Genomic DNA, 26,950 nt, shown 5'->3' with positions numbered 1-26,950 from the left:
TTAATTACAGACCTGTCAAAGATATAATCAGAAACCTACTAATGGAATCTATTAAAATGTTTGTCCAAAACAGTGAAGTCTAATATATAACATTCGCATATTTTTGTTTTTTACAAGGTTATAAATTATTTACATTTACAAGTTATTTATGTATCAATAATTTTTTACCGCAAAATTATGAAGTTATTAAAACTTGTCGTTTATTTTAATAAATGTGTTATTTTTTATAAAATGTAATTAATAGTTTTAAATACAAAATTAATTGACAGTAAAATCGTCAACAATGTTTTTAATGTTTTCTGAAACTGTTTTTCGTACTGTGACATTATTTTGATTACTACGACTTTTGACGATAATTTTGTCTTTGGCATTACACTTGACGGTTTCAACTAGTGTTTCTATTAATGTCTTGTCTTAGCTTTATTATTATTCTTTTCAATTATCTTTGAGGCGCAGTGATCGGTGTGCTGCGCATAACACTACGGTCCGCTATACCTAAATTTGTGTTCTGCGCAGCGACTCGGGCGAAGTTAGGAGCCTCTAAAATATCTGAAAATGTTTATACATAAATTAAGTTTATTGTTGTTGCATCTGTATGGTCTGATTCATTATAAATCTATTAAAAAGCTAAGTAAAAAACAAAACATTATGTAGTAACAAAGACTAGTAATGAAGACACTTGTTGGCTATTTGATCTCATCTATTTGCCACGGGGACACAAAAGCTTCAAGAAAACTTAACCGACGAACTTGGTTTTAATTAAATACAAAACATTGTATTTTATTCGTGCTTGTGTTATATTTTATTCGGGTCAACTCTCGACCTCCATAGAGGGTAATGGCCCAGGGTGATAAGAGCCTGTAAAAATTGTGAATGATTCATTCTATGTGATGTGAAGAAAAGATATCCGCAAAAATAGTCTGAAATGTTATGTATAAGTTTGCAATTTTCAAGACATACTTTGAATAAAGTATCTAGTAGTAATAATTAAAATAATCTTGGTAAAATTTTCATAACTTCACTTAAGGATCGATTATTCGGTTGGACAGCGGCAGACATTGCTAATGAATAATGAACATTAAAAATGTTTAACTTTGCTTTCTTCGTTTAACATTAGATAAGCAAGTTAATTTTTTAAAAATAGAAAAAATAAAACGGGTCCAGCGTCGGTAAGCGGGGACATTAAAATTTGAGCCGTGTCAGGTGTTAAGTCCATAATTTCCCGGGGGAACAATCCGCCAGCTCGTTTTAAGGGTTTCATGAATAGCAACTTTAATTTCTTCTGCCTCTTGCGTTATGCAATTATTTTTGGAGGTTTCAACGAATATTATTTGTCTCGACAGCAAAAATCTTTAACTTGTATTGTGTATTGTATTTTGATATTTATAAATATGGAGTAGAATTTTTTCTCTTTTAATGATAATACTAAGCTTAAAAATAATTTTATCTATTGCTGTTAACTTTTAAAAGTGTATTAGAATATAATCTTTCGCTCAAATTCATCTCTATAGGTGATCTTAACCTTTGCGGTGAACCAACTGCTTCTATTCAATTAAAAATTGTGTCTTTACTTAACTATATTAGCTTATTGTTAACTGGTTCATTATTAAATATTCATATGCTAAACTCATTTACCACGTTCGTTTCGTATCGTTTTTCAGACGCGTCCGACAAAAGTGAACAAGTTCAAGTTCCAAGTTAAGCACTTAATATCCACTTGCACCAAACTGTGTATAAAGGATATCCTGTCTCGGTCAATTCGGTGGATTTTTTTTAGAAGCTTCAACGTAAATTAAAAATAAAATAGTACTAATCTTATTATAAAAGTTTGCGAAACAAAGAAAGGTTTTATAATGTTGTAAATAATATTATTTATATTCCAGATTCCAGAAATTCGTTGTCGGATATAACTCAGTTAGCGATCGTATAATAACACTTAAGATTAACACCATACCGTGCAAACTTAACATCGTGCAAGTATATGCCCCCACAGCACAGGCAACTGAAGAAGAAGTGGAGGCATTTTACGGTACGCTGACTGCGACACTCAAAGGCATCTCTAAACGGGAAGTTACCATTATCTTAGGGGACTTTAATGCCAAAGTCGGATATACCAAACACGATGACCACCATCGGCGTGCCGTAGGAAGACACGGAATTGGAGAGCGTAATGACAGAGGCGAACGCCTGATACAGTTCTGCTGTGAAGAAAATTTTACTATCACCAACACCTGTTTCAAACATCATATCCGTAGATTATATACTTGGATATCCCCTGGTGACCGATATAGAAATCAAATCGACTACATTCTAGTAGGGACGAGATGGAGAAGTTCAGTGACGAACGCTATAACTTTTCCGGGTGCTGACTGCGGTTCCGATCACCAACTTCTTGTGGCAACAATTCAATTGCGGCTGAAGAGTATTAAGAGACCAAAAATTGTTCAGAATATGCAAAGCATAAATATCGACGGGTTCAAAGAAGGTTTTGTAAAGAGGATGGGAGACTTTCCAAATGACGTGACAGATAGCGACACTAAATGGGAATACGTCAAAAGGATGATAGAGGAAACAGCCAGAGATAATCAGCAAGTTAAACCCGCTATGAAAGATTTCATAACAAAGGAGACGGCACAAATCATCTTAATGAGGCGTAAACTTAAAGAGTCCGGTTTTCGTACGAATGAGGATCAACAACGGTACCGAGAACTAAGCCGCCAAGTCCAGCTATGCTGTCGAAAAGACTATGACGACCACATCAACAAAATCTGTCTCGAACTCGAACGCCACTCTTTGAAAAACGAATGTAGACATCTTTTTCAAAAAGTAAAAGAATTGTCAGGCATTCGCAAGCCAAAAACCTGTGTCATCAACGATAAAGACGGGCGTTTACTCACGAATGTGAATGAAGTGCTAGAGCGCTGGAAAAAGTACTGCTCGGAGTTATATGACACAGAAGACTTCATTAACGAAAAGATAACATGGACGAAAGAAGAACCTGACATTCTTACATCAGAAATTGAGCACGCCATCAAAGCTCTTAGGTGCATGAAATCACCAGGAAAGGATTCTGTAACCGCAGAAATCCTCAAAAACCTAGGTCAACAAGGCACAAAAGCTATTACCGAAATTTGTAATACAATTTGGAGTACTGGTAGATGGCCTAAAGATTGGACAGAATCGATATTTATACCTCTTCACAAGAAAGGCTCTGCAAAAGAATGCGGAAATTACCGAACTATAGCATTAATATCACATGCGAGTAAAATCCTCCTTCATGTAATTAATAAACGTCTTAACTACTTCTTAATGCGACAAATACCCCAAGAGCAGGCAGGTTTCGTAAAGGGCAGAGGAACGCGGGAACAAATACTGAACGTCCGTCAAATTATTGAAAAGAGCAGAGAATTCAACTGCCCTGTAGTCCTATGCTTTGTTGACTACGCAAAGGCCTTTGACTGCGTACAATGGAACAAATTGTGGAATGTGCTAATAGAAATGGGAGTTCCAAAGCACCTCGTCGCTCTTATACAGAATTTGTATAATGAAAACCGTTCCTTCGTTAAGATAGGGTCTGAATTTTCCAATATGTTCCAAACCAAAAGAGGAGTAAGACAGGGTTGCATCTTATCGCCTGCACTCTTTAACTTATATGGAGAATATATCATGAGGAGGACAATCGATAACTGGGAAAAAGGATTCCCCATAGGCGGAAAAAGATTATCGAACCTCAGATATGCCGATGACACCATTCTCCTGGCAACATCAATGGAAGAAATGACGGAATTGTTTCAAAGACTTGAGTCAGAAAGCGGCAACGTCGGCCTCGTCGTAAACAGAGCAAAGACAAAGGTTATGATAGTGGATCGAGCCGGAAACTTAACAAATGTAGCCTGCAACATTCCTGGCATAAATGTCGTCGATCGCTACATATACCTAGGATCCCAAATTGACAATGAAGGCAAGTGTGCTCCCGAGATAAAAAGGAGGATTGGTATGGCTAAAGATGCGATGACCCGGTTAACCAACATATGGAAGAAAAGAGGAATCGGCATAAAAACCAAAATCAGACTGATACGAGCTCTGGTATTCCCTATCTTTCTTTATGGAGTGGAGACGTGGACAATTCCAGCCCGTGAGAGACAAAGGATTGATGCATTCGAGATGTGGTGCTGGAGACGCCTGTTAAGGGTACCGTGGACTGCGAAACGCACCAATGCATCAATCCTGACCAAGCTCCGTATAAAAACACGCCTCTCCACTATATGCCAACAACGAATTCTATCATACTTCGGCCACACAATACGCAGAGGAGACGAAAGTCTAGAAAAACTTATTGTCGTTGGCAACACTCAAGGAAAAAGACCACGCGGCCGCTCACCAACAAGATGGACTGACCAAATGAAGGAGTTGTCGTCCACAAAATTTTATACCGTCGTGAGAGACGCGCTGGACAGGAGCCGGTGGAGGCATATCATCCGCTCCAGATGCGACCCTGCACATGCTGACCACGATCCTCAGAAATGAGGGACCGACACAGAGAGAGAGATATTCCAGATAACAAAAAAAAACAAATAAGTTTGTTTAGCCGTGAATTTCCACCGCCGAAACACTGAGATAACAACATTTTGTTTTATATATTTCTTTAAAAGGAAAAAAACTATCAATAGAATATATATGCAAAAGTTGGAATAAAAAATAAAGAACATATACCAAGAATATTTAATAATATAAATATTCTGCCTGTAACTAAACTTACAAAATCTCATTTGTTGTCCCAGTAATTCAACATTCCGTCCGCCCGATCGCAAACTTTCCCGCGACCCTGTAGAATTTCAATAAAGACCCGGCAAAAAATATCGCCAATAGCGAGCTCGTCACTGTAATGCCTGATAGTATACGAGACTAAAGAAAGATTTCGGGGACAATGTGCTGAATTTTATTAGGAATTTTTATATGGCAATAACGTACGCGTCATAATTTTCATGTGAACATCCCTTGGTGTATAATTTAATGATATTATTTAATATTGCTGTAATTTGGTTGTCAATCCACAACCTTTAAAGATAACTAAGAATTCAATTACAAAACTAAAAGCCAAATTTCGCAAACTAATATACGAAATACTAAGTGTTACTTGAATATATAGATGGATAAATCGTTTTAACAAATTATTACGCCTCGATAAAAACAGATTCTATTGTAATTTTCATTTGTAATCCGTCGCTCGACATCGATTGAAGATTCCAAACGTCAGCGCGTCTTTTAACGACCAATCGATGATACGAATTTAACCCTCCAACGCAAACCCCCTCGATTTTTCCGCGTTTTGATTTCCCTTGATTGAGTTTAAAATGCCCTCCTGCTATTTTGATAAGTCCCACAACAAATAACTCGGACCCTTTACGTTATTATTTTTGTTTAAGTCTCAGCAAATCCATGATAGATTTTTTATAAACATACATATATTTAATACGAAGAAGAAGATTAGTTTAATTTAAGAGACATGTTTTATAACAGCTTAAATTTAATGTAATTTCTCGACATTTCGAGAACTTTTCAGCACTTCTGGTCACAACTCAAGCCCCTCGTGACGGAAAATTTTATAAAGTCCTCGAAATGTCTGTTATAACATTAAATATACATGGTTACATCAATTTAACCATTGTTACTTATGATTTAATCGTATTAATTTAAGATTATAAAAATGTGAATAGTAAGATACATTCGTATATTAGTAATTATTATAACTTTAGTAATTATTTATCGATAATTTATTCGGCATAAAAAAGGTCTAAAAATAAGTATTATATTTTTTGCATATGCGTAACAAAGAATATTTCAAAAATTTCTATTGTAAGAAGGAGGAAAAAGAAGTACCAGCAAAGCTGTGTGATGAGAAAAGTAAATCTGTCATATTTTCACGTTGTTAAAAAGTTTTTAGACTTCTCTTCCATCATTCTTGGCCTTTAAGGTCGAGTTGAGCGTGTTTGGGGGAAATGATGCATGTTTTCATTTTGGCTAGATGACAGCGGAGGGGAACATGACGAGCGTCCGCCAAAATCCAATATGACAAATTCAGAAGTACGTGATTGGAATGTGGGAAGGGAACCATTTTACCACGCGCGGATTGCGAGCCACCACCTGAGTTCTTAAGAACGTGAATATTGATTGATTGATTTACGATTTCTTTGGCATCATTGAATAATTCTATTATTAAGTAAAATTTCGAGTATATCTTTTGCCAGAATTTAATTTTTGTATCACTCGTGAAGTGATTTAAAAATTGTAGAAAGCAGACTTGAAATTACGATCCGTTAATGTTTAACTAAATTCTAATAAAAAAAACTTTTTTCTGAAGATACGTGAAGCATACGTAGGATACTTTTTCTTTATTTAATAAAAGTATGAAATTATGTATTACAATAAAATTATATACAGTTTCGTACTCAAACATATTATCCACATAACATTTATAAAATAAACTTATAACATTAATTCGCTTGTAATTACCGTACTTTTTTGCAAAGCTTCCGTATAAAATAAATATTTGTTTGGGGTCTTTCCGGGAACATTTAAAGGGCAGCGGGAAGGCAGCGGGGAATCAATTGGCAAATGTAACACTAAAAGCCTAAGGCAACGGCCGCGGGCACAGCCAGGCGAGTGAAAGATTTAGTGGCAATAACGTGCGATGTTCGCTCCCAGCAATTTCATCTCATTGTGTTCGATCGAATTAGTCTCGCGCGTGAATCGGTGGTAATGCCGACTGTGTACTGAAACTATACAACGTAGTACGACAATTTTATAGACACTAAAATAGGACATCTCATTAAATTGTGCCACCATTAAAATACTTTCAATGACTATACCTGAAGAGAGATTCAGATGTTTATTGGTGTTTAAACTTTGTCTCATACTCGTATAATTGATTTTGCTATTGTGCACGTACGTATTTTTGTATCTCTAAATTAATGCAGCTGGTAAGTCATTCAGTCATTGTATTCAAAGATTCGACGGCAGAGGGTGAGAATGAAATTAAATCGTGAATGAAAGGAAGATCTTTCTCACTAAGCTGAAGGGGCTTCGCTGTGAATTATGCCCTTATGATGCTGGAGGGGTCCAATAGAACAATAGTGTAATAGCCCAATTAAATATTAAAATGGATGCTACGCGTCGCCTAACAATTTGAGGAATTTCGAAGATTTGTTGCCTATGTAAAACACGCCAGCAAGTTTCGTCCAACGTTTCTGGAATGTCTATTATTTATGTGCAAGAATTACTATCCCATATAATTTCAGGTTTATCCAATAGTAGCTGTCGCGCGCGATTCTGTCCGCGCGGAATTAAAAAAAAAACTAATAAGTAGTCTATGTGTTCTTCCAGACTATGTTCTACACCTGTGCCAAATTTCATGAAGATCCGTTAAGCCGCTCCGGCGATACCTTCAAACAAACATCCATCCATCCATCCATCTAAAAACATTCGTATTTAAAATATTTGTAGATTTATTCAATTGTTTCTTATTATTTGCTCGATTGCTTTTCTATTGTATAATGTCGCTTATGTTATTAATATTGCAGATATCGGATATTTTTCATTAATATAATATTGATCAAAAAATTTAATCTTGGATATTTGATATAATTCAATTTGTTCAAGATCAGATTTATTTGTATTTGGAACGTCTCCAGATGGCAAATTGAATAACAACTAATGAGAGGTACCCTCGGAGGCTCAATCTAATTTGTATCGCTCAGGAGAACTGCCGTTTTGATTTAAAGACGCAAAACTCTTTTGTACGTTTATTTCATTACAACCAAAGTACAAAAAATGGATTTCTATATATAGAAAGCTATCTAATATTATCTTTGTTTATTTGTATACATTTAGTAGTCAACGAATCAGCGATATTAAGTATTTCGCGATGTAAATAAATCTTTAGTATATGCAAATTGAATTTCATTAAAGCGGGTACGAGTTTAGGCAATATTGGGCTAGTGATTTATAGCAGGGTCGGTTTTGGATTAACTAATGGCTCTTTATCTGGCATAGGTACCCTGCTAATGGACCTTTACACGTGTTTTGATTATTAATTTTGATGCACTTTATCATTATTTAATACACCAAATTAGATATTTAATTGTATGTGTTTCGTTTATCTAAATATTCGGTTTGCTTCATTAGTGGCATTTTTAATTTATTAATTAACTTACAAAGCTGCACTTCCTCTAGTGTTGAGAATATCCTTGGTCCTAGATCACCTCAGTGTTCCCGCCTACCATTAGCCTGTTCCATTTTTTTTTCATTCTTTAACGCCATTAAAAAATCTTTGATTATGATTTTAATAAATAAGCTAGGCAAATTAAATAAAAGTAAGATAGTTCGAGTTTGATATTATCCGGTATACTTTCCCTGATACAATTGTTAGTAGGAAACTCCTTAAACCGTCGAGACTTTAAATTTTCTTTTCTTTATGTGTAAGAAGAAAACATAACACAATTTAATGTAATTACTTTATGTAGGGTTAAAACCATATAGAAGTTTTACAAGAAGGGCGAGAGGGAAAATAATCTTTGAAGGTTTTTTTCCCGTAGTCGATGTATGAAAGCAATGTTCATTCCGACAAAGGTGTTTTTCCGCATATTCCTATGTGTTAAGGCTTTGGCGGGAAATATACTGCTCTTTTTGCGATGAGAATGCAACTGTTTATGTTTTTCACGCGGTGATTAAAGCGAAGTGTCAAAAACAAAATGGCATCGCGGCGGCGGCGCGGGGTTGCCGACATCTTTGTGCTACACAGTGAGGGATGTGAGAAGGGGGTTTTGCTCTTTGATATCTTAAAATATGGCACATTTTTGTCTGGGTTATATGGCTTTATGTTCAATCCGTAAATATTATAAGTAGACAAAAATAGCTGGCATTCTTAACATAAGTCAGCTCTTTACTTGTAAGAGCAAAATTGTGATTTCCTTTCATTTTTAAAAATCTTGAAAGTATTTTTTGTGTTAACATTTTGACATCACTGTTATGACGACTTGGAGGTTTGGAAATAATCCTCTGTAATGTTGGTACCAGGATTTTTTTACGTATTTTCATAGTTTATATACAATATTGCAGGTAAAACTTCTGTGTGAAATGACTTTAAAGTAGTGTACGTTACAAAGGTTAGCAGAAAGACGCAGTCTTTTTAAAAACAAAAGGGCTCCCCCTACTTGAGCATTAGGGTGCGGTGTGCGAACTAAATCCTAAGAGATTATGTACTGAGTGATTGCTCTTCCCAAACTGTTGGAGATCCCGAAAGTGAATGTTCAAGTTGACGCATCTCTTGATTTACCTACAAGAAATTATATTACCGCGATGGGATTTAATGTTTTTCTGGTTTAGTTTTAGAGTTGATTTTGGTGAAGCAGTGTTTTTGAAAAAATCAGCAAAAAATGTTTAGAAACATCATTCATCTCTATAAGTATTTGGAAATGGGAAAAGTTTTGTTATTATTTTTATTTATTAGATTTCTTAACTACTTGTAGCTTATTTTCCTAAAAGGATACTAACCTTTAAATCGAGACAGATGAATTACTAACTATGAATTATAAATATAAAAATATAGTTTTTTCTTTAGTAAAATAGAGGTAAACATTTAATTTTTAATGTTATAAATAGATAAATGTTTATTTGATCCTTTAGATTGGAAAACAGTCCGTTACTAAATCCTTTCTATACAATTTCATTGCATGAAAAGAAACATTCGTGAGTATTGTTAAAAAAAAGTTCGGTCAGCAGATATGAAATCGAATATATTTTTTGGCTAGGGACATAATCCGACTCTGTATTGAAAGGCGAAAATGTCATAAACCGTAAAAAGGAGAAGAAGCAGAAAAGATATAAGCGATACGAAAATATGGTAATATTATCTATGTCTTTATTTTGTTTTGTTTCTTTTTTTAAATGCGAAAAAGAAAACAATTGAAAAGAAAAAAATTGAGAAAGGGTATTCTGTGATGCTTTGTAATAATTAATTATTTAATAAACCTCAAACAAAGTACGCTATCGAAAAAAACCATGACCTTCAATCACTCACACATGAAAACATGAAGATTACTCACACGTGCAAACTGTCAATGAAATAATTTTTATCATAAAATTTTCTGTTTGTTTCTGTCTTTTGTAATTGTAATATTTTGCTGATTCTAGCGAAAATGTTGTAGATCAAAATTTCTTTTGTATTAACGTCTTTGTACTCGTATTTATAAAAGTTTTCAATATCTATGTAAAGCCAAACAAAAGCTTTGTTGTATTTTTCTGTTTCAAAAGTAATATTTTTACTATTACAGTTATTTATTAACGGAGTTACATTAGTGTATTGACAAGTTTTTCTCTACTTATAAAAACGTTTATTTTGGTTATAAAGCAACATTTAAGGACAAATTAAGACTTGAAGTTAGAAAGTATATATGAAAAATTTTACAAATTTAAGTTCCTGGGCAATAAACACGTTAAGTAACTCTTTTTAGTATGAAATTCTTTATAATTTGCATAGAGTTGTTGTAAAGTGTATAATTACTGGCAAATGACATCATCTAACACTGTGTAGAGTTGAGAGCACTAATTGCTTGTTTTACTTCTTAACTACTTTTGCAAATAACACTCCTTCTTGGAAATAAAACGGCTTTAATACCAAACAAAGAAAATTAAGAAGCATGTTGATCACTCGAAATCATGATATTTTGGTTAAAAAAATAGGCAATCTAATAGTAAATTCCTAGACAAAGCACCTTTCATATAAGCAAGTTGGAGTTAATTTTATGTAAGACTAGCTGTCGCCCGCGACTCCGTCCGCACCGAATTAAAAAAAAATGTAATAAATAACCTATGTGTTCTTCCAGACTATGTTCTACATCTGTGCCAAATTTCATCAAGATCCGGTGAGCCGTTCCTGAGATACTTTCAAACAAACATCCATCCATCTATCTAAACATTCGCATTTATAATATTAGTAAGATTGTCGGAATTCGAATCTAAATTTTGACATATTATAATTTAAACTAAAATAAAACGAAAGAAAGTGTAGTCAATTAGACGACGAACAAGGTTTTTTTAAATGCATTCAAAATTAAGTTTTTCCAATCTCCTCTTAACTTTCTTCGATGTAATTTAAAACAATTCGACCACTTTTAATAAAGTTCGACTAAAAGGGTCTTGAATATTCAAAGACGTGTTGAATTGTTTCAGGTGAGTGTCGAAGTGGCTGCGGCGAGGGGACAAGTTTGTCTCCTCCCCTTCCAGACGAAAATTAGAATAAACCATTCTTTTAGCACTACGGCTACTTTTGTCTTTTATGTTAAAGTTGAAAAAGACCGTAATAGAATAAAAGTATATACTGATTCTTAACTACGTATGAAATAATAATTTCTTATGAGGATTATGTAAAGGTAATGTGTAACTTATTTCTATATGGCTTCGTGTTATTTTAGGATATATTCGTTATCATAGTGCGGAAAATATTTGTATTACGTAAATGTAAACGCCTGGAAAAATAAATTAGCAAATTTGTAATGGCGCTTGGCAACAATAGCTTTGCAGTTCGGTTATTTCAGTAAAATTTATAAGAGATTCTCATTGAGAATTATAGAATTACAAATGTGTAAAGGCGTTTGAAATAAATAAACAAAATACTTTAACAGGTATTTAAGCAAAACATTATGTAACAAACGCCGTTGTTTTGAATTATTTGACCACTTTATAAAGTTACGTAAATTAATTGGCAACAAGAGTCCATGCTTTCTGACCTCTAAGGGATGTAACCTGTCCTATGGGTATATGATTCCTTCATTAATCAGTTTTGATTTGTGGGGCAACCGTGCTCTATTAATTTGAAATTTTGATACAGATGTATCATATTCAATGTTGTCGAAAAAGTAATTAAAAAAATAAATATGTGCAAAGTTAATTTTAACACTGTTTTGCACCTTTGTGTTATTATAAATTATTATATAATACTTAATACTTAAATTTACAATATTATTATATACAGTAGTTAGTACATACTTTTAGCATGAAATTCGATCTTGATATTAGTACCCCTATAGGTAATTCCTAAGGCTTGTGCTAAATCTGGTAAATTTCGATATCTCTTAAACTCTCTTTTGCTCATTATGTATCAATTTATTTTTGTAATTGTAGAATTTATTCAGCACCAAGTTTCATTGTTTATAGGGCGTTATTTAAAGTTTGCTCAATTTTGTTTTCAGAGAGCGAAAGTTAAATAATACGAAAAGTAACGAAATGGCACGTATTTTTTCGGGTCCGAGCGGGTGTCCGTAACGTGATATTTATGTCGCGCGGCGCGTGAGGCCGCGGGGTGCGAACGTGGCGTTATTCTCTACAAAATGTCCCTGTTTTACTATTATTTGAGTGCATCGGGATGTTCCGACGTTTTACAATAAGTTATGGGTCAATATACATCAACACCTTATAGGTTTACATTCGCATTTTAGCTATAGGGCGGCGCAAAAAATGTTTTGCCCTTCTGTTGGTTAATATTTGATCAAACAACTATGGTAACTGAGATATTAAAAAAGCGAACTTCCACATTCGTAACACTTGTATCTTTGTATATGAATCAAACCCCTCAGTGGGGACATACAGTGAGCTGATGATGATATACTTCTCTTTATGGTTCATGACTTCTCGAACATTTTTCTTCGACATTCCTGTTTTTTACTAGTTTTTCGAAAGTAAAGCTACTAGGTGGAAGTAAGGTTACATCTACATTTATACCTCTAACGTTATCTTGTCGAAGCAACCTATTAACCTAGCTCATCAAAACAAAAGAAACGTGCCCACAACCACTGCGACAGATAGCGTATAACTATAAATAGACGGTTTGTTTTTGACCTTTACACCTACAATGGCTTCTATTACTCGTATATAAATAGAAAAATCTTAATGATATTAAAACTGTGTTATATAAAGATGACAATGAATATTTGATAGAGTTGAATTAATTTGTAGGCTTTCTAGTAACTTAATCACATTACAGAAACTAACATCGCTACTAAACTTAGAAAGAAAAGTTATTAATCATTAATAGTAAAACTAAAACAAGTACTAAGTAATGATTGTTTAAATTAAATTAATTATAATAGTCTTTGCGTTGTTGCAAAAAATTAAAACAGATTAAAAAGGACGTTTTCCGATCGCGGTGAATATTTTAATCTACGTTCCCATTTAAAAAACCTCGTAGCGTATCTACGTAAGTACGCACTTAAGTAAATTACTTGCATAAATCATAAACGTGACGACCGACGCGTGGTTCCCTTCCCTTCCCTTCCGTGCTTTCCAAGTTCCCTTGATGACATTAAAATAGCCCATTGTCAACTTTATCATAACTGGGATGAAACAGAATTATACTTTTGAAGGACGCAAAGTTAAAGATGTGATTTTTTAATCTCTTGAATTTATTCAAAATATTATTTACTTCTACACAACTTTCTAGTTTGTACTCCAAAATTGTAAAGTTCAAGGCCTTTAGCAAGAGATATTAAAAAGTGTTGACATTTCCTCTTTAAATGATTTGCCTTTTAAATAGTTGGTTAGCTAGGTTGAGTAAAATTGTGTCGATTCATCTTCAAATAGATATTATATTTACAAATATATGTACGGGTTATATTATGGCGTTTAAAAGATTTCACCCTCAAAATATAAGTGTTGTATCATCGAAAGTAAATTCTAAATTTATTACCGTCCCGCGGAATTGTCAATTTCGTATCCCCTATAACTTTTCGAGGCGCTAAAATAGAATAACGGTTGTATTCGCAAATGGTGAACTTGTTCGACAACGCGCAACCTGCTACTTCCCACGGGGAAGTTCATAAAACATTTCGTTCGAAGATTTACACCCACCCTTATCTCAAAATACGTGTGTACTCTCCATTAAGATTAGATATTCATGTTGAACACCTGATACTTTAAGGTTGTTCGATCATAGAAGTGATTCCCATCGTTTGAAATTTAAAACATCACTGTTGTGAAACTTAATACTGATTGCTCATCTCTAGATCATCTTAAAACACTCTTTGTCCATCTAAAATACTTATATGACAGCCTGAGGAACAAAAACTTAACGCCTTTTGAAAAAGTGTCGGCAAATTTAACATTAAAAATAATTGCTCATCTCGATAATTTTCACATGTTAATATAATTTCGAATTACATACTAACATATAAATTGGACTGTTTCATGGTGATAATTATACCATTAAATTCATATTGTTGTCTTCGTGCTAATCCCTAAGTAATAAATGGAGAGCAAAATGTTTTTGCAATCAATTTGTCTTACAACTCACTAAGATATTATGGGATACTGTCTAATATATGGACGATTAACTTGCAGTTTCCGAGACGCGGCCCTTACGGCACGGTCTCTACACACAATAACAAGATGAATTGACGTGCAACACGCGATCTTGGGTAAACTGCAACATATAGTTAATTAAATGGTCAAACTATACCTTATACAATATTCGCAGTAGATTGTTTCATTGGAAGTTTATATTCTGCTACATCTGAGTAGCGGAAGAAATTTTTATATTAAAAAAAAAGTTCCTCTAGTAGTGATTTCGCTTTAAATATTTCATTTCACTATTTTTTTCATTGAATCTTTGTTCAATAAAAAATATAGAAAGGTTAAAGGTTTTTACCTCGGCACTAACGATTCCAATCACTTGACTGGGAAACCGTCGAATAGTAATGGAGCCAGATCTCACCACGACAGCCATTTTAATTGCAACCGCCGCGACGAAGGAGACGGCTTTTGCATAAAATGTTGTGTTTTTACCTTGGGTTTCCATTACCGAAACAATAGTATAAAATTTATTTACATCTCGGTCATTCTCTTTGAAAAAAATAAAGATAGAATTAGTTTTGCACTGGTGTTTCGGTAGTCGAAAACTATGTTTAAGTACAATTTTCTGTTTATAATTATTTGTGTTGACATAATTTAAAATAGCCATGCACTCTTATTTTATGAAGCTGACTGATACATTTTTATTATATTTTTGTTATTTTTCCCAATGTATCAAAATCTCCATAAAGTTCATAATATGTTTAAGGAGCCCAAGCATTCAGGACACATTGAGAAAGTTTGTAATTAAGAAAGTTTTGTTTTATATTGTATTAATTCTTATTGAAGATGTGCGTGAGCGAAGCGATTTCCCAAGAGATGAGAAATACTTAAGGTAATTAGTAATTACTTCCTATGGGAGTTAAGCAATAAAAATAAATGATTAAAAAGGTACATTAAACTGTTAACTAGATTTTAGTAAACAGTAATTTTTTTGACAATTTTGTTTAATCAAGACATTCAGAAACATTTGGAAAACCGATTATGAATGCTATTTCTGATCTTTAAAAACCTTTTTCGTATCAAATATTTTTAACAACATTTATTAATAAAAATAATTATTATACGATGATATTCTCTTTTATACACTGATGAAAATAACGTAATTAGGTCGCTCAAGTGAATATAGGACAGTCTGAATTGAGATTCGACGACAAACCTCTTAACTTGATGTACCGGCTAAGCTTAATTCGTTCGTCCTTCACTGGAAGGACGTTGTTGGTTATTTGAATTTACACAGTTGTAGTTCGGTTCCGATTTTCAGTATCAGAACACACTTGGAAAAACATATTGTTATCCCTCTCACTCTATTTGATAAAACAGAGACAACAATATATTACTCTGTCTGCATTTTGCAATGAGTACTCAAGGTCAAAGAAATCAGTACTTACTTCCAAGTTAAGGAGCTACTTTATTGACTGGAACCTACGTGTACAATACATTTAAAGTTTACACCAATTAACCTTGGGCTTCTATTGACGAAATATTAAAAAAATAAACAGCAATCTCTTTTAAACAATCATTAAACATAATACCCTACTATAAGATGAATAAATTCAGAGCTTCAAAAAAAGACAGAACTGTTTCTTAGAGAACTAACAACATTACTCACGTCCTGTTCCGTCCAGTTTCTAAGAAGCCTTACTAAGTAAACGCCGAAGGCATTTCCTTTAACCATTGGAAACTATGATTCAAAAAATTTAAGCATAAATATCACGTGAGATTCATTACAGAAAAATCTCATCCATCTGTCAATGATTTGTCATGTTTCGATTCCGAGTACAATGGTCACAGCATCGCAGTAACGTAAATATTATTTTAAGAAATCACATCATAAAAATACACTTTGAACTTTAATCGACTTAAATTTAAAAGTAAGTCCAAGTAGATTTAGGGAAAGACAAAGAAAAAATTGTGTTTTTTTAACGTTGCCAGCTCGTGCTACATGCTAGAGGTGATTATTACAACCGATTGTGCACGTTCTAAAGTTCTAAGAACTACTTCTGATAAATGTTTTACAATTAAACCTGAATAAGCGAGGAAGCTCTATAAGTCACAATAATATCGTGATCTCTTGAACTCTCGGTTATCTAGGTTCGACTGTATATAAGTCATGCGCTAAGACATTAGTTAACTTGACCGTGAGTACCTGCCGGCTTGTATTTTCAAAGACAATTAGAAATATGATAAAATTTGGTAAGTAGTCCTTGTGTTTCGGCAGTGGTAACATGCTAAATTTGTACTCCTCAGTGGAAGTAAAAATGTATATAACTTTCCACTATTCGGTGTCTTACGTGGAAAGAAAGTCAACATAATTTTATCCATTGTACCGAAATAGCCGTTTCATGGAAAGATCGATATTATGCAAAAGACGTAATTTATATTGCTGAAGGCCACTCCAACCGGCATACTGGTGCGTGTGAGTCATGTTTAGGAAATTGGGGCGCGTTATATACCACCCAGTATATTCACGAGAACGTTTTGGTAATTGCTTTGTGACTAATTTCTGAAATGCGCGAACATTGACGGCAAAAGTTTGTGAAGTACACAAAGAGAAACGAAATGAGTTTTAAAAATAACTTCAACTTACCCCAAAGAGTTTTTACAATTGCTTAGGGTTATTTGAAAAGCTTTAGGTTAATCGAGTGATTGAAAACACCTCGCTAGATTTCAATAACGTCCGCCTTTTACGTATAGGTACTAGGTATAGGTACTAATATAATAAAGATGAAAGAAAAAGTTTAATAGTTTATTTTGAATAAACTCGAAAACTACTGTAGCGATTTTGCAAAATCATTCACTACAAAACATTTTTTATCACCTATGGGAAGTTTGTATTCTGTATTGCAAAATATTCGGACATACAAAATATAATTACGAACCATCTGTCTTCTAATGTAACACGTCAAGTCACCTTATAAGTTTCACGGAGGGTAGGGAAAGATAAATACCATCCTCTCAGCTTAATGGCTTTCTGTCCCGTATCTAGCAACGCGTCCGACCGTGTCTTGCTGTCAGGTCATCGAAACATTGATTTGTCTTCGTTACTTCTACATTGCCACTCTAATGCATTTATAGTTCAAGATTCCTTTAGTTAATTGATGGAAACTAACAATGAGAAATTCAAACAAACTGTATTCTGATTACAATTTCTATTTCTGTATCGTTCAGATTAAAAAAAAGTTAAAAATATGTACAGAAAAAGTGCGAAGAGAGAATTTATTGTACAAACCAAAGATGTTGCATGAACCATAATTTTTACTAGCATTAAATGTTAATGCTGCAGAATTATACGAACGTACCTTCCGCCATTTATTACTCTGTTCGATCAAATGTCAACTTTAATTCAATTGTATTAGGAGTGATGTTTGCTTGGCTGGGGCAATAAATATGGGCCCCGTCACCTGAGCAAACGGAGCGAACCCCCAGCCAGAGGTTTATATCAATTTTCTGGCGAGTGCGTCTGGGTAGTGGAAAACACTTAAGAATGCAGCTTGACGTTGTTCTTTTCGTTGGAAAAGATTTTTAAGGTACAGTTACTGAAAATATTTTTAAAGTTAGCACATTGTTATAAAGTCGTCTTAATTTAAACCACAGACAATTTAAAGTTCACTTTGATACTGGCCATTTATTTTATCAAATAGCTTTTACAGCTTAAAAACAAAAGTATGTTAGTCTTTCACTGCATACATCATAACATTAGATTCGTAAAATTACGTTTTGGTTTTCTTATAAAAATCAAATTTTTTGCTACAGACCAGCAAAATCTTTGCCGAAATTCAATATTATTACTACGTCCCATCAACAATTGACATTAAGCCTCTACTTGTAAGAAACATTGTTAGTACTGATGATATTCGTTTTTGCACGAATTTCAGTCAACGTTACAACAATTCTGTAATTAAGTGCGTGTACCTACCGTTTACCTGCCTGTACTGCAGCGTCAACATCCGGAGCTAACAACGCCGCTTGGATTACATTGAAAACTATACGATGTACTATAGGTAACTCGTAACATGCTATTGGCTCCCGCAGTCGCCCAGTGCCAGCCAATTCAATCCCATGTTAAACGGATCGAACAAGCGAGTGTTAATTGAAATTTTTCATCTCTCCTCTCTCAGTAAACTCTTAATTAAACAATGGTACGTTATTCTAATTAAATATAACTCGTAGGGCAAAAGTAGATAAAGGAAGTTGGACTTAATTTTAAATGAGGAAAGATGAATTTCTAACGCTCGTTTGAGGAAGAATCTGCTTGTGTAATTTTGAAACTTTTAAGAGCCTGGTGGCCATCGTTGCTCCTTTGAATTGAGGCAAGCCAGTCCAGGGAATAATGCGTCTAGATTATTCAACCAAAGATATAAAGGATAGTGTTTGAAAAACTAATCCTTACAATATTTTACTTCTGGTTATTAACTTTATAAAAGAAGCGATTGTCTCTTGTTAGATTAAAATTCATAACTAACTTTGTCTCCAGCGTAATTTTCCTTTCTCGGACCACTCTATTATGCTCTTTAAGATTTTCAAAAGAAAGATGTTATATAGACGTGTCAGTCATCGCGGCGTCATGACGGAGCTCTCTGCTCGCAGTAACAGCGGGCTCTTTGTCAGCAAGACGATGCTTTCAGCGCGTAATAACTCGAGCCTCTACAAACTTGCCACATTGTGATACCCACTCCAATTGTAAACAATGCCGTCTTTCTATTTTCATTTGATATTCGGCTTTTCAATTCGCCTTCTGGTTTTGTTGTGTTCTTAAATCTTTTGTTTTATAATTAAATTCGGGATTGATTCGTATTTACCGTTGATTTACGTTTTGCCTACCAATATCTACCTATTTATTATAATTTCTGACATAAAGTCTTAATTTAACTGTTTTCCCTTAATTAACGTCACTGCGAACTAAAAGGCCAGAGTAGGCCAGTCCACTGATACATTGGCTATTAATACTTGCCCTATCGTTGTATTCGTAATTATAAAATTCGCTACAATTTCATTGATTTTATTTCTTCCAGCTTTTATTCCTTTCCTTTTTAACTATCTTAAAATCTAAAGTGCGTGAGTGTATCTTCAATAACAGATGCGTGGTATGATATCGAATGTTCCCTATCAAGTTGATAAATGATAGTGACACGACACTTACATCCCTCTCTCGCTAAGCTGTGGGAAATCCAGCGCCATAACACTTTTCAAAACGAATTGACGTAAGGTCAACATTAATTCCTATTAATACGGCAGTCTCATGTACAATTTTGTAAACTCATAGTTACGTAGGTTTCAGTACCGTAACATGGGTTCGAATCCCGCCGTATATCAATGTGTTTTTCGATTTTCAATTTATATATGTACATTTATCATATGTTTTGCATGGTGATGTTAAACATCGTTATGCAACCTACCTATTTGCGAAGAAATTCAAAGATATGTGTGAAGTCAACCAACCTCCACTGGGCCACCGTGGCCCCTCAGTGGGAACGTATAGCTGATGATGAGCAAATGAACATATATGTATAGTGTAGATACGTAGTTTTAAATTATTTTTTTTACTTCCATGTGTGCAATTCTGGTGGCGAAGAACGTTAATATACATAGTTACGTTGTAAATAATTTCACTTTTTCAATGAGAATGAAAAAGATGAAAGAGATATTTTGTTTTACGTGTTTCGGCAACCGTAGTATGATAAAATCAATGAAAATAGACGCAAATGCAACATGAAATAGGTGAGTTATCAATATCCCGTCCAACCACAATCAGACAAAGCAAGCGGCTTCATTCAATTACCAGCTTTGCTCATATGCGGCCTTCGTACCTTTTGTGATCATGATTTAATAATGGTTTTAATGGATTTTAGCGTTAAAGTGGCTTTGACCACAGACCACACTGCGCGTGCATTTAGGTAATTCAATTGTTGAGCTATGAACAGATCTAGTTTTCGGATTAAATATGAATTAACGCTACCGCTAACGCTATGGGCGTCGGTGGCTCAGGGGTTAATCACTTGGCTTGTAATCTGCAGGTCCTGGGTTCGAATCACGTCATGTACCAATGATTTTTCGATTTTTGATTTACTTTATCCATTTATCCGATGCAACCTGCGCATATCTGAAAATAAATTCAAAGATATCTGTGAAGTCATCCAACCAGCGCTGTGAGTTGTTGACTAAGGCCTAGTCACCCTTAATTTAGGGTACGTTCCGAGCCCCTCGGTGGGGATGATGGTGATCTGATGATAATGAACGCTACCGCGTCTAGAAATACTTAAACCGAACTCTCAATAATGGCAAGAATGTAAACTAAAAAGATATAAAAAACGATCATCTTTTATGTTTGTATTCCTTTATATTTTTTGCCATGTTTGCTCTGATATTGTTTCGAGATTTCTCTTTAAGTTCTATTGATATAGAAAGTTAAATACGCATAGTAAAGCGAGTGAAGGCAAATACAAAAGGAAGGACAAAAGTTTCAGAATTACTACAAACATGAGAAACCTGGGCGTTGCCAGAAAGTTGAATGGTAAAAGATTTTATTCTACCGAATATTTTACGTACATTTTATTTTTCTTAAAAATAAAATTTCGGTAAATATCAGTAGTTACAGTATTTATGGTATTTATTAGTTTAAACTGGACATTGGTTATACATACTGCACGGTGATTTTAAGCTTTAACAAACCGGACCCTTCGCCGCAGGACCACATTCAATCGCCTGCACCCCAACGTATAGCATTGTTCGTGACCTCAGCCACATAGATTCCTATAGGAATTCCCCTTTACTCCCCCCTTTAATTCCGCTACCTTTGTTCTTCCTGCGTATCGTGATCAACTGTGAAGTACGCAGATAAGATTGTTTGAACATAAAAACTTTACGTGTTTCGATTTGGCCCTTAACAAAAAAATATACCTACTTGGTTTGGTGTAATTATAGTAATCTTTTTTTAATAATTCGTCTTTATTCTTCAATACAGTAAATATATTTCTATCCAATCAAAAATCGAATTGTTTTCAGTGTAGGCAAAACGTAAAAAGTAAAAACTGATCATCATCATCATTATCAACAGCCTTTATCTGCACACTGCTGGGCATAGACCCAATGCCTTCCACAGTACGCGGTCCTCTGCCTTCCGCATCCAACGACTTCCCACCGAAGACTTTCCGACTTAAAAGTCGCAAAAAAAAAACAATGAAACATTTTTAAAATTAGTTAGTTACCCTTCATCTTATAATTTAAAAAAAAATGACAGAAAAAATTATTTTCCGCCATCTATGGATTTTGAATTTTCCCTACTTTATTTCGGCGTTTGAATTCGATATCTATATAATTTCTCATATTCCTTGCCTTCACTTTCTGAAATTTGAGCTTTAAATTAATTTGTAAGTTATAATGAATTTGTTTATATCTCAGAGTGCCGTCGACGCGGGTCTGTTAGGGAAACAATTACATCGCCCCTGTAGATAATGTTATCTATCCGCTCCACTGACCTGTGACTTGTGATGTCCTAACAATGAGGGTGACTATTCTATAAGTAAAAACTGAAGGCAATAAGGACAAAAAAAATCTTCCCCATAGACACACGGAATTGAATCAGAGATAAATTTTAAAATGCCTACGATTTTTTTTGTATACTTTGGGTGTTTGAAGTTCATTTCTAAACAGTAAGTATTTACGATTGCTTCAAAATAATACTAGTAAGGTAATTTATACAACATGTCACGTTTAAGACTTAATACGCTTTAGAACAGACTGTAGGTTTAATATATAAATAGACAGACCACAGATTTTGTATAGGTATCTGAGATAGCCAGACATCGATATTAATGGGGGCTCTATCAACCCGTCTGCATAACTCAATATCATAACTATGCGCCCCCCCCCCCCACGCATAGCACGTTCTTTGTGCACTACGAACCTTACGATATCCCATGTTGATGGGTCGCTGTCAAGCGTAATGAAGACTTTGTGCAACGTCCAAATTTATCTGACAAAATTATATGACCGACAAAGGAAGCTATGGGTCGCAATTTGCGTCACACATGAATAAATATGAAGCTTTATCAAATATGTTATGGATTAGATCGTAATATATAGGATGTTCCACCTTGTCACATCCAAGCAAAATAAATTTTATACATACAAAATTTGTAAGAAGTGACAAAGAAAATGGGACTTAATTTAATATTTTTTTTTTAAATTATATTTATAGTTTTAAGCATTCACGAGTGTTAATTAGAAAATATCTTATCTATTAGTGGTATTCTTATTTCTTTTCTAGTATGTGCCCGAAGTGCTCGAAATCTTCTGTCGAGCGTGCCTTATCGCATTTGCTTTTGACTTGCTTAATTTTGCTTAGACATTTTATTACAACAAAAATTATTGTTTTTTCATATGTGTATATTTTTCTCCTACTTGTATACTACCACTTTTGATGAAACTTTGGTAGATTGTTTTTCTGAGATAACCAAGGTTTGTGATCTAAAAAATAAACTAAATTTTCTTTTGTCATTTTATAAACTTACTAGCTGTCGCCCGCGACTCCGTCCGCGCGCAGTTAAAAAATGGGGGGGGGTTATGAAAAATAGATGTTGGCCGATTCTCAGACCTACTGAATATGCTCACAAAATTTCATGAGAATCGGTCAAGCCGTTTCGGAGGAGTATGGCAACGAAAACTGTGACACGAGAATTTTATATACCTATTAGATGATATTGATTTTTTTGGCATCGTCGTATGTTGTATTCAGATAACATGAAATAAATAAAGTTTATATCAAGCTTAGAAATAAACAGCCACGTAACAGAAGTTTTTTATGACTACTTTCACAGTTGAAAACTTGTGACTTTATTATGTTTCAACGTTTAACTGTTGACTTGGCAATGTTTCTTAAGATTATAATTAACGACTTTCCCCGTTTAATTTCGAACGATTGCAACGCATAATTAATTTTAACTCTTTTCGTTTTAATGTTGTTTTGTTTATTTAATCGAATCTCGACGTAAAATATTATTTCAGTACCTAAATGTAGCCACAATTTCATATTTAAAGGAATTTCAGCGCAAAAAAACAATCTTACTGTCTTACTAATATTATAAATGCATGCAATAAATTATAGATGGATCTTTGTTAGAAGGTATCAACGGAACGGCACAACGGATCTTGATGAAATTTTACACAGATGTAGAACATAGTCCAGAAGAACACATAGGCCACTTATAAAGTTTTTTTTAACACTGCGCGAACGGCGTCGCGGGCGACAGTCAGTTTGATTATATCCTTCAGGTTACGTAAGTAACTGATTGAGAATGTATCGTATATTTTAGATCGTATATTAAAATCGTGTTTGGAAATAATGTTTTACAATGCATGTTCTAATTAATTACACGGACACATTTACTAAGCTGCATACATTATTTTCCTATGAGAGGATATGATGGGTCATTCCCTATCTGTAACTGGAAGTTACTCGCAATATAATATGTGAGTCCCAGACAGCAGCTAGTTATTAATAACTAATATGTTTGCAGGCGGCGCTGTGTGCAGACTACAGCGTGCCCGTGGACTGCGTGTCGGCCGGACCGGCGCCGAGACCCAGCTCGTTTCACGAGATATCTGCACCTAAAGTAAGTCACAACATTATTCATCACCATGAACGTAGGCTAATGAAATCCGCAATACTTGTACGTAGTACGTACGTACTTAGATCTGAAACATTAACTTCGAAAGGAAGGCCCTTTTAGTTTTCATTGTGGCCTATTGTTGGATTCTTCATCTGCCGTGGCTAGGGTAATAATAATGCCTTCTAGTGTTAAGAAGCAATGAAATCCAAAGAGATAACCACTGCAAGGAACGTGCCTATGCCAAAATTTAACATAACCACGATAGAAATTTCTTCGACTTACTTTCTGGACGCGTTGTGAACGAAGATTGTTATAAGTTTTAGTAAAACATGTTGTATAAACAGGAAAATAATTTGGGTGCACAGCAGTGCCCCTATAATTTCTTTACTCTAAGTACTTACTCGTACCAAGTATTTTAGTAGAGGTCATAACGTAAAACCGCATTAATCACACAAATGAAAACGATAAATGAATTACTCATAAAAAGGTCAAAAGAAATATTTTTACGTTGTTCGTGTTAAGGATAAAAAAAACAATAAATCCTTTAAAAATTATGAAAACAACGTATTGTATATTAAACGTAGGTGACACCCGCGCTTCTGTCCGCGCACAATTAAAAAAAAACTTTACAAAACTTATGTGTTCTTCCAGACTATGTTCTATATCTGCGCCAAATTTCATCAAGATCCGTTGAGCCGTTATGGAAATACCTTCTAACAAACATCCATCTATCTAAACATTCGCATTTATTATATTAGTAAAACTAGCTGTCGCCTGTGACTCCGTCCGCGCGCAGTTAAAAAAAACTAAATGGGGGGGTATGAAAAATAGATGTTGGCCGATTCTCAGACCTACTGAATATGCTCACAAAATTTCTTGAGAATCGGTCAAGACGTTTCGGAGGAGTATGGCAACGAAAACTGTGACACGAGAATTTTATATATTAGATTGTACAAGTACAATCGTAATTGCTAAGTTACGCGTCTGACCTTCCTAACTCATGATTATGACGTAAATGAGCGATGAAATGCGATTAATCGATGACTCACATCGTGTCAATTTATACAGACGTTTTACATACAGCAAGGATAGTTTTATAAAAGACTTTTATTCATATTGTATTCAATCGATAATTTATTAAAATCTAATGAATTTTATTATCTTCTTTTGTAAACCGACTTCAATAACAAAGTAGTTCTTTATTTGTCCGTATGTTTTTTTCTTTCTTTTTTTAAACAGATATAGACACAATAGAGATAGTTTATCAGTGCCCGTTTTAATTAATAGTTTAGTGAAGCTGTCTCATGAAATAACTGCAATTTAACTTTTCAATAACATTTTATAAGCAAATTACAGCGCCGATGTTAACTTTAAGAGCTTTTTAGATTCAGAACTTTAATTTTAATAGTAATTATTAAACCTCTAAATTTAAAAATAGAATAGTTTTAAATAAACCAGAAATAACAAAACACCCTAAATTGTTAATAAATGTTACATAGCTATAATTTAGCTCTGTGAAAATCGCTAGTCGCCATACCAATTGTACACTCAATGTAATTTAAATTCTCTTTATGTACATGTTAAACAAGTAAATAAATAAAGTATGTGGAAGTAAACATAAGAACGTTGTTCACCTTCACAAGATCACGCATGCGTATTGCGCCGAGTGAGTCATAGGAAGTCATTCAACTCGCGCGATTACAATCTGAACGACGAACTCGGTCACTCGTCCACCCGACTACACTACATGAGTCCTTTTTAGTATACTGACTCAACTAGCTGCAACTATATTTAGTTAGGAAGCTTTACAATAAAAATAAGTCTGTTTCCCTCTATGCTAACTATATTGACATTTTTATCAGTGTACGATTTAATTTTCAATAATTTGGTAATGTATGATTTCAGTCATGAAGTGACTGGATTTGGTAAGATGGTAGGATTAAGAGGCAAAAGAATGAAGCAGAGAAAATTACATCAAAGGTAAACTGTGCCTAAAGGTTTGCTTAGTAATCTTGTGTTAGGTTGTTTCTTTTAAGTTAATCCTAACTGGAAGATAAAGTTTTAATTGTTGGTCTAACGCTCCAAATAATTCTAGATTCAATGAAAGCGAACTTCGATTCACGAAACTGCAATGAGGTAACAAAGTTATGTTATCCCAGCATGGGGTAAAGGTAAACCTTTGGTAGAACCAGAGAATAGTAAAGGAGTTCAAATCCAACCGCCACAAATAGAGAACGACCTACCAAACTTACAATCCAAGAGAAATACTCTGTTATGTTCTAGTAGCTTCTTGGATTATAACAAATTGAAAAATTGAAAACAATAGCTTTGGATAAAATTATTGGTTATCGCTTCGAATAAGTTGATATAAGTGCCTAAATATTTCCAAAAGGCTAATTATAATAATAGCCTAAGAATAATATAATTATGATGTTACTAACGAAAAAATTTTACATAATTTCATTACTCATCGACAAAAGTTCAGTGAAATTGATTATTAATTAAATGAATGAACAATACTATGAATATTTATTAAGCTAATTCATATTTACGAAGCTTCAATTACAATAGAGACAAGGAGCTCGAATTAGTGCATCGATATGTCACCGGTAAATTGTGGATACCGACCGTTTAATAACTGACTGAGCGAATAGTAAAGAATTGACATATTTAATATTGAACGAACACAAAAAGAGACATATTATAGCGAGTATTTTGCGGTTTATGTGACTGACACAATACACCAAATAAAATGTCACGACCAATCAGCGCTTGAAATTGTATCGTAAATGTTAAATCTTTGCAAAGTGTCGAAATATCCACAATTTGAGAATGAATTCTTTCGATAGGCGATTTACTTTGGTAACGATTTGCCTAGGTGAATTACAAACAGGCGGCATTCACGATTTGTCGATGACAGATATATCAAACAAGCGATC

The 26,950-nt window shown here is 34.1% G+C and overlaps 1 protein-coding gene across 1 annotated transcript in view; it reads left to right on the top strand.

Moving 5' to 3' along the window:
• Positions 1–26,950, top strand: part of LOC106716378 — an 83,892-nt gene that overhangs the window by 40,868 nt on the left and 16,074 nt on the right. Inside the window, exon 3 of the mRNA XM_045683021.1 lies at positions 23,919–24,014. Within this exon, the coding sequence (XP_045538977.1) occupies positions 23,919–24,014 (96 nt within the window). The remainder of the gene's footprint in view (positions 1–23,918; positions 24,015–26,950) is intronic.

Source organism: Papilio machaon, chromosome 20 (assembly GCF_912999745.1).
Source record: "Papilio machaon chromosome 20, ilPapMach1.1, whole genome shotgun sequence".
NCBI classification, from domain to species: domain Eukaryota; kingdom Metazoa; phylum Arthropoda; class Insecta; order Lepidoptera; family Papilionidae; genus Papilio; species Papilio machaon.
Note: the sequence above shows the minus strand (reverse complement) of the source record. Positions and strands in the feature narration are given on the sequence as shown.